Source organism: Anastrepha obliqua, chromosome 2, assembly GCF_027943255.1.
Source record: "Anastrepha obliqua isolate idAnaObli1 chromosome 2, idAnaObli1_1.0, whole genome shotgun sequence".
NCBI lineage: Eukaryota > Metazoa > Arthropoda > Insecta > Diptera > Tephritidae > Anastrepha > Anastrepha obliqua.
Window position 1 is genome coordinate 34,060,460 of NC_072893.1, and position 12,206 is coordinate 34,072,665.

General features: G+C 39.2%; 1 protein-coding gene across 8 annotated transcripts in view; it reads right to left on the reverse strand.

Annotated features, from left to right (window-relative positions):
• The window catches only part of LOC129239273 (AMP deaminase 2), an 86,413-nt gene that overhangs the window by 24,046 nt on the left and 50,161 nt on the right, over nucleotides 1-12,206 (reverse strand). The window contains exons 1-2 of one of the 8 annotated variants that reach the window (XM_054874661.1): nucleotides 5,875-6,094; nucleotides 2,512-2,705 (exon numbers count right to left, since the gene is read on the reverse strand). The exons of 6 other annotated variants lie outside the window; for them this stretch is intronic. In XM_054874661.1, coding sequence (XP_054730636.1) covers nucleotides 2,512-2,564 — 53 coding nt within the window. In that variant the 5' untranslated portion in view covers nucleotides 2,565-2,705; nucleotides 5,875-6,094. Of the gene's footprint in view, nucleotides 1-2,511; nucleotides 2,780-5,874; nucleotides 6,095-12,206 lie in introns of those variants that run through there. One more of the 8 variants, XM_054874660.1, reaches the window with a different exon arrangement.

Here is a 12,206-nt window from a genome sequence, read left to right on the forward strand (position 1 = left end):
TCCCATATTTCTTCTCTTGCATCTTGTCGATTACATTTTCAGTGGCTATGTGACCGGCTACATTCTTCAGCATTCGACGTTCTTGTTCCCAACGCATGCAATCGAAAAAGCTGTGTTCGGCGTCACCTTTGTTCGCATTTCTTTATTTTAAACAGGTTTTTCTGAATATACCCGTGTCCCAAAATCATAAAAAATGTAAAAATTAGCTTCATCGAAGTTCCTGCTGTATCATGTAGCGACGTATTTTATGAGCCTAACCGACCATATGCTGCGTGTACCGTTTTTCCAACGGTCTTGCCATATCCTTAGCGTTTCATCCTTTTTTTCGCGGGCTCCAGGTGTGCTGACTCCTTCTTCCATTCCCACTTTCTTTAATGCCCACAACTTTTTCCTCCCAAAGGCTAGTAGGTCTATCGGTATTGAACCGGTTATTACTTGAACAACTGGCCCTGATACTGTGCGGTAGGCAGTTACAACTCTCACAGATGCCGTTCGTTGTACCGATGCTTAGAGCTTACACCGGTGATTCCTTTGGCGCTTTTATCCACCGCTCAGCTTCGTATAAGACAACGTGGTAGCCGCCATCTTCATTTCCCGCTTTCTTTAGATTGGTTACCTATGTTTGCCGTCAGTCTCCTGAGTAGGGATACCATCTTGGCGCTTTTTCTGCTGCGTGTTTTATTTAGGCCCATCTGCAGTTTGAGAGACGAGTTTACGGTCTCGCAAGTAATTCCTGATTATGCGTTATAGATATGCCGGAATTCTGAACCTTTGCTATTGCCTGTAGAGGGCGGACTCTATAAGAAAAAACTTTCTATCAATTGATGTTTCATGCCCGAAGTTTCGAGCCTGGGCACTTCTGAATGGTAGTCACGCACCAACTCATTCGACTACGGCAGACGCCTAACTATAACTACAAGGTGAAGTCCAAAATAAACAATACTGAGCTAAAATACAAACGACAATAGCTTTGTTCTGATAACTTCGAGTTTATTTATTCAAAATAGTCCCCTCTGGTCTCGATACACTGTTTTGCGCGATCTAAAAGCTTTTCGAAAGAGTGTTTCAGGTCATTGACCGGAATGTCCTTCAGGATATCGGTACAAGCCTTTTGGATGACCTCTACGGACGCAAAATGTTTTCCTTTCATAGCCAAATGCAATTTTTCGAAAAGGTGGAAGTCACAGGGAGCAATAACAGGCGAATACGAGAGTGATTGATGGTTAAAATACGATTTACAGTCAAAAAACCAGTCACAAGAATGGGTCATCATTATCATGCAGCTTCCTCCTTCATGGTATTCAGGGTGAATTCGACGAATACGATGCAACAAACGTTTCAAAACGCCAAGGTAGAAAATTGCATTGACGGTTTGGCCCATTGGCATAAACTTCTTGTGAACAATTCTCTTGGAATAGTAAAAACAAATTAGCGTCGACTTGATTTTTAACTTCTCCAAACGCGATTTTTGGGTGGTGGCTAGTCGCCACTGAATGGAATGTATTCGGCATTTTGACGCTTAGTTTCAGGTTCATGTTGGAAACACCACGTTTCATCACCAATTCAAATGTTATAAAGGAAGTTCTCGTTTTTTCTCGACTCATTAATGAGGCCTTTCGTATGCTAAATTCTGAGCAATTTTTGGTCCTCAGTTAACTTGTGCGGAATGAAATGTGCACAGACCTTTCGTTTGAAGATATTCATCTCCGATTCCATGAATTTGAACGATGATTTCGGTTCATTGTTGATAAATTTACGATAAATTTCGACGGAGTTTTTGGTGATTACTGATTGTGGGCGGCCACTGAATCGAATGTCACCAAGCTTTCACTGGAAGTCAGCTAGGAATGTAACTTCCAACGCACTAACTCATTAAAAATTTGGCGTCATCAAAAACATTTTTATGACGCCAGTCTTGTTTATATTGGACTTCACCTTGTAGTTTCATTTCTGTAGGACAGGTTAGGGTTAGGTGGATAATATGACAAACAAGTGGTGCGGTAATTTCAAAAGCCAAGGTAGTTTATTTGAAATCTGAATCTCCGTAGACATCGAGTGTGTAACTAGAACAAAATATACGCAGTTATCTGCTTGTCGACTTAGCCGATGTACTTATAAGTCCCACAAACTAGCGATATAATTAGCCTTATCACTGAGTAAGACATAGAAAAGTTACGAATACCAAACTAAAAAGTCATCTTTTTTTATGTTCCGACACAAGCTGCCACGAAGTAAAAAAAAAAGAAACAATTAGTTAGTTTCGTTCAGTTTTTTCAGCGATCTTCAAGAACAACATATCGCAAAGTCCATGATTTGGAACGAATTGGATGAATTGGAAAATCTCAGTACTGTGAAGTTCATTGGTTTTACAGTGGGCTACATAGTGGAAACCGCTACAATCTAACCTAAGCTAGAAGTTAGTTGAGAGAAAGGCCCTTAATCCGGATGTATATTTTTTACCGATTACCCATAACATTTAGTTGAAATGAAAAACAAAAAACAGCATCTTACCTGTAGAATAACTCGAATGTTTTAAATTTATAAGTATCACAGGCGAAAGACATTTTTCAACGTACAGACGCGTCACGTCTTATCACTATATTTGATTGTTTAAATAAGGCACTTTTTTTTAATAATTATGTATGTATATCATTAGCATGAATAGAATTTAAACACTTTGTTTGTCGCCGGCAAGAGACTTTTAACTATAACAACTCAAAAGCAAATGTCTCTAAAAAATACTTAAAAACTGTCAAAGTCATCTGTACACTTCGTTTCACTATTAACAATTTCGACTCGATGAAAATATTATGATCGATTGCTATTATTGTTGTTATTATCTCTTTTTTTTTTGAAGTTCAGACAAAAAAGATTACAAGTATAAGCAAGTGGCACACGCCATTCTGTACACGCACCTTCACAATGCCGGCTGTTGCCACAGATACTCGTACGACTAGATTAGGATTGTTGGCAATCGTTCAACTTTTTGCGGACTAAACCCTCAATCAATGGGCGATTACATATTTTGCAAGATGTTAGGAGTACTAAAGCCGCTATTGTTCATGTGAAAAACAAATTGACAATACAGAAATTCTGGCAAAAGGTGTTGACCTCCACACTCTTTAAATGCCATTAATTGAATGAGTGAATTTCGTGTGACACGAAAACAAAGTCAAAGAGTTCAAATTACACCAGGTATAAATATGAAAGAAACTTTCGGTTTTTAATCATAAAGGAAAGTTACGAAATGACTTTTTGGAAAAAAGCATTTTTTTTGCAGCACAGTAGAGACTGTTAAAAAAGTACGGGAAATTGGTCAAGAAAATATTTGGTATGGGAATAAGTTTCCGTCTCGTATGTGAAGTATGTGCGATTGGAAGCTTTAACTTTACTCCATCTTTCAGGTAGCATATGGATTTCTCTGACGAAAAATTCGAGTTCTTTTGACTTGCTGACTGCATTGATCGGAACAGATGGTAATCCGAATCTGCAATGTCTGGGGAATACGGCGGGTGGGGCAAGATTTCCCAATTCAATCCCTCTAATATCTGGACCGATCTAGCAACGTGTGGCCTGGCGTTGTCATGCAGCAAAATCAGTTTGACATGACTACCGTCCCATTCCGGCCGCTTTTCTTTAAGAGCTCGTCAATTCAAACGCATTAGCTGCAGTCGGTAACGATCGCCAGTGATTGTTTCAGATGGTTTAAGGAATTCACAATAGATGACACCCTTCTAATCCCACCAGCTGTACAACATAACCTTTGAAGCATGAATATTTTTTTTCGCCTACAATGGACCTGGTTCCCCTGGCAGGCTCCAACTTTTTCGACGCTTAGAGTTATCATAATAGATCCATTTTTCATCGCCAGTAACGATGCGATGCATCTTTACAAGTTGCATTTGATGGAGTGTGATTGCCGTAAATATTGATCAATATACGACACGTTTCAGCTGCTCTTTTCTTTAAAAGGTAATTATGAAGCATGACTTCCCGCAAATTCTGTGTTTTCGAGACGAACGGGGTGTACATTGATAATGATATTCTCTATTTACCGTCAGATATTGTTTTTAATTTTGAAGAGCTTTTAAAACTTTTAATTCCCAATACTTTTCTCGTAGAATGTGAATTCATTTTACAACGGAATGTCACGATATGTTGAAGAATTTCTTGAAGCAAGAAGAAGTGGAGTTTATTGAAGACTTTTGGTTTTTATTTTTTTTAAATTATCCATAATAGCTAAAGAATATTTCTAGTAAATCCAGGGAAAATTTACGAAGTTATAAGTATCGGAACGTCCATTGCTCCAGGCCGGATTTCTAAACCTGCTCGATTTTAAAGCGTTGTTATTAGACTTGTTATTTTTGGAGCCTGCCGTGTGCTATAAGTCAAACTCTACTGCACCAATCGTTCTGAGATTTTGCGCATAATTTACCTGGTATTATTAGGAGTATTTTTTTTAATAACATGAATTAAAGTAAGAGAGTAGCCAAGAACCAAGATTCCAAACTTTAATCCTCCAAAATTAGTCTTATGCTAATCCAACAGGCAAAATACTTAGGTGTTATCTTAGATCCCAAACTTAGCTGGAGGTCAAAAGTAGGGTACAGGGTAAAGAAAGCAAATATAGCACTTTAAACGTGTAAGAGAATGTTGGGTAAAAAATCAGATCTCCAACCAAAACTATCCAATTGGTCCTACACAGCCATTATAAAGCCACTACTAAAGTATGCGCTTCTAGTCTGGTGGTCCGCAATAGAAATGAAATACAGCTAAATCATGCTGAAGAAAATACAAAGAACAGCGTGTATCTTAACTACAGGAGCAGTCTACTGATGCACTTAATGTACTAACTCATCTATTATCATTAGACTCACATATAAAAACAATCGCTACTTGCAGCGCGGTGAGACTCAGATACATAGGAAGCTGGACAATAAGATCGTACGGTCACAGCAAGATCCTCCTACAGGGACCCTCGCTGCTCAAAAACGAATCAGACTACACAGTTCCTGACTTTAACTTCAAGAAAGACTTTACGGTACGTTTTCCAATGAGAGCCGAATGGAGCAAAGGGCAATTTCATGTTAGGATGCTCTCGACCAAACATTTCACGCATCACTGCAACCCTTACAGGTCATTGGAAAGAAGGGGATCAAGCAGCCAGACTCAACCTCCCCTTCAATCCCATCTGCAGAAGCTGTCAAGCGGAATGGGTGAGGGAAAGTATTTTCCACTACTTATGTGAATGTCCAGGGCTAGGTAGGGCACGACTCTGCTCTTTCGGTAAGCCTTTCTTACAGCAAATTAATGAGATCTCAAAGGTATCAGAACAAAGCTCCTGCCGTTTCTATTTTAGCTCAGTCTTGTTTGTTTTGGACTTCACTTTGTACCAACCCAATTCCATTTTCGTCTTTTTATTTCGGAATTTATTGAGCAGCTTTTAGTAAGCAGAAGCAGGTCCATATTGGAGATTGTTCTCGGCCAAAAGATACGGCGTATAATTCTGAGGCATTTGTTGGCAAACATTTGAAGACGTCGACTTATGTGGTCAGACATAAGCCAGGTCTCAGAACCATATAGGTTAACTGGTTTTACACTGATATTGAAGATTTTAAGTTTTGTTTTTAGTGCGAAAAAGCAGTCATTGTAAAAACAATGAACTATATTTATTGTATATAAAAAAAATCGAATGAATATTCAAAAAAGTAAAATTGTCAACACTTGTCAAGGTGTTGATGTGCTGTCGTCGTTTGTCGCGGTCTGTATGCACTTATGTGTGTTTCAGCATGGCGCGTGCAGAATTTATTCAAAACTTATACACATATCTATGTAGGCACTAAACGTTAAAAAATAGAGTTTTGAATGACAAACTCGGGTTCCGAATAGATGCTTATATGTACAGCTAGAAAAATGGAAATGCACGACCCGATTTTTTGGTGTCGACTGTCCAATTTTCTGTTGCGGCCGCGTAGATGGTAGCTTTATCGGTGGGCACGTTGTACGCACAAGTTACTACTATTGGCGAAAACTAATGAGTCTGGTCTACAATTGTTGCAACAACATTGGACACCGACCACGACCACGACCACCACTACGATGTTAAAGACGCGGAGACCGTGTTCCAAATCATTTGAATGCAAAAATCATACTAAAACAAAATAAACCTAATCTGTGGGTTGTATGCAACTAACAAACAGTCCTAAGTTATAGACGTGCAAATATATTTTAAATACATGAACAAATACGTGTTCATTAACACATGAATACGTGCGTACGAATGTGTATTGCCACTCTTCAGGTGCACATTTCAGAGGTAAGTCCGTAAAAGCTGCCAAACACCAAACACTGATGAATGGTCGTTGATGGTGTCAAAGATGATATGTCGCGAAATGCCGCCAGCTGAGCTGGTTTACGTAAGCGTGTGTAGAAGAACGTCGAAACGCTTCTACGGCGAGAAATTCTGACAAATTTTCAATACAGCACGCAGAGGTGTGTACGCACAGCTAAGCTATGTACTAAAGCGCCCCTATTCAACGGTCATATTTGACAACACTAACTGACAGCTTTATACGATACTCATGACATATGGTGGGTGCATGCCATAGAGGGAGGATAGAGACACTGAAATGGCAGTTGAGTGAAGCCACTTACAGACAGGCCGGTAAGAACGTCCAAAACTGAGTAGTAGTATGGAATTATATATACCTATGTAAGTACTATTCGTATGTGTGCAACTACTCATATATGTGTGTGCATATGTAACTATGTGCATCGATATTAGTGTCACTGCTATCGGTCTGCAGTGTAAATTGAAATAAGTAACTTGTGGAGATACGATTATTTACTTTATTCACATTAGAAAGTATATTTGCGAAAATCAGAATATGTGAGTAGTTATTCAGGTCAGTAGGATACAAAATAAGTCATTGTGGAACGAGTAAGTTAGCGTGGTTAATTTAAGTGCTCTGTAAACCAGCGTTTATGTTCGGCAGTCAGAATTTCATTACTTTTAACTTGCCCCAGTGCAGCCCTTAATGTCGTTTTGCATTTAGTTCCCAACGACTTTCACGCTTTTCCCATCGCTGCTCAAAGTACACTTAGGTTAAAGGTGACAATCTCCCCGTCTCATCACTTGTTACGATGCGCTGGATAAACGTTGGGCCCGAATTCACTTGCTCAAGCATGTCTTCAGCCACCTTCTTCCGATGAATTTTTGAAAGAAATTCATCTCTCTTGGAGCGAGTCGAGCCCAACGCGTCTCATGCCCAATTGATGGTGTAAAATGTTGCGAATTCGTGAGACGCGCTAAGGTCATGAGCTACCACTCTCAAACTTAAATGATGGTTTTACAACACCATTTCATTGACTTTGTCTACGTTTGCATCCGATGAAGACGCTGATGGGCGACCAGAGCGGCGCAAATCTTCCACGACTTCTCGGCCCTCTGCAAAAGCCTTATACCACTCGTAGACCGTGTTTTTCGTGTTTTTGATAACGCACACTTGCTAGAAGCTTTCTGCAACATTTACAATGGTTTGGCACTCGAAATCCCGTTCAAAACACAAAATTTAAGACAGATTCTTTGTTTGATATTTTTATCCATAGTGAAAATCGCAGAGCACACCTGCGGTTGACTGAAATAATTAAATGCCAAAAACAAGCTAATTGACAGATCACCCTCAACACTATAGAGGACAGTTGTACCAACATTTCAGCTAAAAAAATTAAGACATATACGTAACGCGCGCTTTTTAAATGAAAATGAACAATTACCGATATTTTTTTGACAGGATGTAACACCTGTGGAAGCGTGTTTTTCAGCCCTCCCAGATTCTCACTTCAGGGATGGAATTCATAAATTGGAATCTCGTGAAAAGAAAAGTATTGATATACAGAGAAACTATACTGAATAATAAAATGCATTTCAAACCATACAATTGTGGTTTTCTTATCGAGCCGCAACTTTTATATTATCCTGAAAAGATCAGCGCCTGGATTTAGTCATCGGGTTGTACTATTTTTGTAACACACTGCCATTTGTACGTTCCACAGTCCAAATAAATCAGACTGCGTTAATCAAAATTATTTGAAATATAAATAAGCCCATAGAGCACAGTATATCACAATGTATAAATATTCCCTTCACACAATAAATAAGACACTTGACAGTTCAATGAAAACCTACTGCCTATAATCATTTGAAAATTTTGGCATCTATTCAAAATGTTCACAAAGGGGGGAATAGAGTGGTGTCATTAATCGAAAATATTAAATCTTAGATATATTTACATGCCTTTGTGCAAATATATGTATTGGTGCACGTCAATTAATTGAACAAATTACGGCATAAATTAGGAAGTCTTGCCATTATTGCTATTTATTGAATAAATTTCGCACGATTCGGAAATCTGGTACCTATGCATCTGCAATGCATATGTGTGTTCTACCTTTCACATCATAGTATCGTCTTGCCCACGTGGAGGTAGCTTTATAACGTACAAGTACTCAGCAACATATTTGTGACTGATTTAATACGGTAACTCAGCGATAAATAGCTTATGCCAAGAGATTCGGATGGTCAAGGTGCCAATATTCAAATCTTTTTTGAGCTCAATTTACCGTAAAATAAGTTCATTTCAATTATTTTATAAAAATATTGTATGTTTTAAATAATCAATTTCTTTTAAAAATTGTTGTCACAAATAATAGCACAAAAGCTAAAAATAAAGAGTCTGGGGTGGACTGAGGATAGTGAATTTTGTCTCCTCCGAACGCTACGTGACCAACGGGAAACTGGGCACATCTACACACAGATGATAGATAACCTCATCTCTCTAAGTAATAGGAGTGCCGGCATGAAAACTCTATACTGTACTTTGCACCTTAGCGCAACACCTAACAGAACGATAGTCTAAAATCTGAGGCAAAATTGTATTGCTGCGGTATTTATATTACAGCAGGATAACTTATTTTCTGGGTCACTTATTACTGCTTTACACAAAAGATTAGGAGTGTAACGCTTTTTAATCAAATTAAAAAAAAACTTTTAATTTATATACACAAAATTTGAAAAGTAAGTAACCTATCAGCAATTTTAATAAACTATTGCTAGTTTACACATGTATTGCTTTTTTTGATTCAAGTGGGTAGAGGAAATTCAAGGTTTCATAGGATGTTCTGCTCAAGCGATAGAAAATGTCTTAAATTATAAAAATTGTAAGCATAAAACTCGCGGACGACAGCACAAAATATCCGCTAAAGACGATAGAAATATGATACCCTATGACTAGAAAGTACCGGGAATGTTTATATAAAACAAAGCAGAGTTAAATTTCACGCAAATTTATTTTATCTCCTTCAAAATATGACCAGTCTGAAGCAACACGCATGTGCCAACGTTTTAACTATGTAGTCCTTTATGCACCCCTGGTAGGCCGACGAAGAGATGGCCTGCAGCTCCTTCGTCGCATTCTCTTTGATCTCCTCTTCTCGAGTAAAATCTCCTTCCACGAAGTGGTAACTTCAACTTGAGAAACAAAAAGAAGTCACTCGGGGCCATATCAGGCGAATACGGTGCTTGCACGATGGTATTTACTTGGTATTTGGTCAAATAATCCAGCACAATTTCGGCTCGGTGCGATGGTGCGTTATCATCATGCAAAATTCAAGAATCCGGCCGGCCTAATGGTCCGATGGCGCTAAAATGTGACAGATGTGTCTTACAATCCTACCAACATAAGAAAAAAATATGGGCCGGTACCCATGAGCGCGGTTAGTTTAAATTAAACATTTCCTGTACTTTTTGATCACAGGGTTCGTTACTGGAAAAGTAATCAATTTGCATCAAACAGAGTCATCCGAAACGATCTTAGTTTGTTGCAGCAAAAATTATTCGCAAGAAGTATATGAGAAGTACCGCTACTGGCCCGTAAGTATATAAATTGCCAAATATAATACATCGTGGCCAGATGAAAGCCAAATCGAATTGTTTGGTAGTACAGGCTACAGCAAGTTGCAAAAGAATGATTTAGGGTCAACGGAGTATAGGTTATGCGTTGTCCTGCTCAGTCTCCCGAACTCAATCCATGGAAAACTAGAAAACTTCTGGGCTGACAAAAAAAAAAAAAATGTTGGTGAACGCAAACTAACCAATTCTAGAGATTTATGGAAGGTAGTAAAAGAGGCATGGAAAGGAATCCCATTAAAACGGGTGTGAGGTTCGCATAGACTCTTTACCACGAAGGTGTGATGCAGTGCTGAAACGCCGAGGGCATTCAACGAAATAAAGGGTCCGCCATATAACTTTACGGAATTAAAAATGCTATAAAAAAGAAACTACTCAATATTTTTCCAAACTGTTTTTTTTTTATTTTGAGGTACAATCCTTCCGGTTAATGATGGAACACAACTTTATTTATATGGCTGCCTCGGCTAGCCATGCACCATCCCATACGTTCGGACCAATTTTTCAACACATTTTCGATTGTATGCGGCTGTATTTCAGCTATGACATCGCGTATGTTAGTCTTCAGTGCATCAATTGTTGCTGGTTTGTTGACATAACACTGGTCTTTGACGGCACCCCAAAGATAATAATCCAACGGCGTCAAATCGCAGCTCCGAGGCGGCCAAACGATATCAGAATTTCGGCTGATAATGCGATCTTCGAAGACAGTGCGCAAAAGATTGATCGTAGCATTCGCTGTGTGGCAAGTAGCGCCATCTTGTTAGAACCAAATGCCAATGCCTCCTCTTCAATTTTTTGGAACAAAAATTCGTGCAACATGGCCCGGTAACGCTCTCCATTGACGGTTACGGCCACTCCTCGCTCATTTTCGAAGAAAAATGGACCAATGATGCCTCTCGACCAAAATCCGCAGCAAACAGTGACTCGTTGTGAATGCATCGGCTTTTCTTCGAGTGCGTGCGGGTTTTCTGAGCCCCAAATGCGGCAATTTTGCTTGTTAACATACCCGCCGAGATGGAAATAAGCTTCATCCGAAAAGATGATTTTTCGGTAAAAGTCTTCATCTTCTTTAAGTATACATTCGTACACATTCTGCAACATTACCATGATTTTCAAAGTAATGTCGCAATATTTCCCAGCGTTCTTTGAGCGTATACACAACCATTTTCGTTCAGCGGAAGAATAAAACTAATTTTCTGTCAAATCAGATGACAGCTAAGTGTTACCATTCTTCAAATAATACCTAGTTCAAATCCGTAACGATAGATGGCGGGCCCTGTATTAGTTTTTTCTTTCGTTTTAGGCATTTACATAAGAAAATAAAGTTATTCAAAAACACAATTATAAGATTGATTTTGCGCCACCGAGTGGTAAAATTAACGCTTGCATCCTCTGTTTGGCGCGCTTCTATTTTCTACAAATAGAGGGACCTACAGTTTTATGCCGCCTCTGAACGGCAGATGGTTTTCATGTGCAACTTTTTTATGACAGAAAAAGTATTTTCTAAAATTTGGTGATTAATGCTCGTAGACCTCGTTTATATAGGACCCAGCATTAACACCGATAACAATGTCAGCATTGAAATCCATCGGATAATCTCTCTTGCCAACAAGTGCTACTTTGGACTAAGTAGGCAATTGAGTAGTAAAGTCCTCCTTCGACGAACAAAACTAACACTTATATATCATGCCTGTCCTATCCTATGACGCAAAATTTCGACGATGACAATATCCAATGAGGCGTCCCTTGGAGTGTTTGATTATGCCGAAGGTTTTTGGAGCTTTGCACGTTGGTGATTCCGAGTATCGTTGGCGATGGAACAATGAGCTTTACAAGGCCACAGACATAGCGCAGCGAATAAAGATCCAGCGGCTTTGTTAGTTGCGTCATGTCGTCCGAATGGAAATTAACGCTCCGGCTCTGAAAGTATTCGATGCGGTACCACCTAATGGTAGCAAAGGAAGAGGACGGTCTCCTCTGCGTTGGAAAGATCAGGTGAAGAAGATCTTGGCTTCACTTGGTGTTTCTAACTGGCGCCGGTTAACAGAAGAAAGAAATGGCTGGCGCGCTTTGTTAAACTCGGCTAAAATCGCTTAAGAATGCGCGTAGTGGGTTTCGAAACGGCTCCGGCGACCACCATTATGAGGCCTGATTAGCCTACAAAGCTCCATCCTTGTAACATTACTTGGGCTAGTGCTGAATTAGAGCTCGCTGAGTTGAGTTACGAGAAACTTGA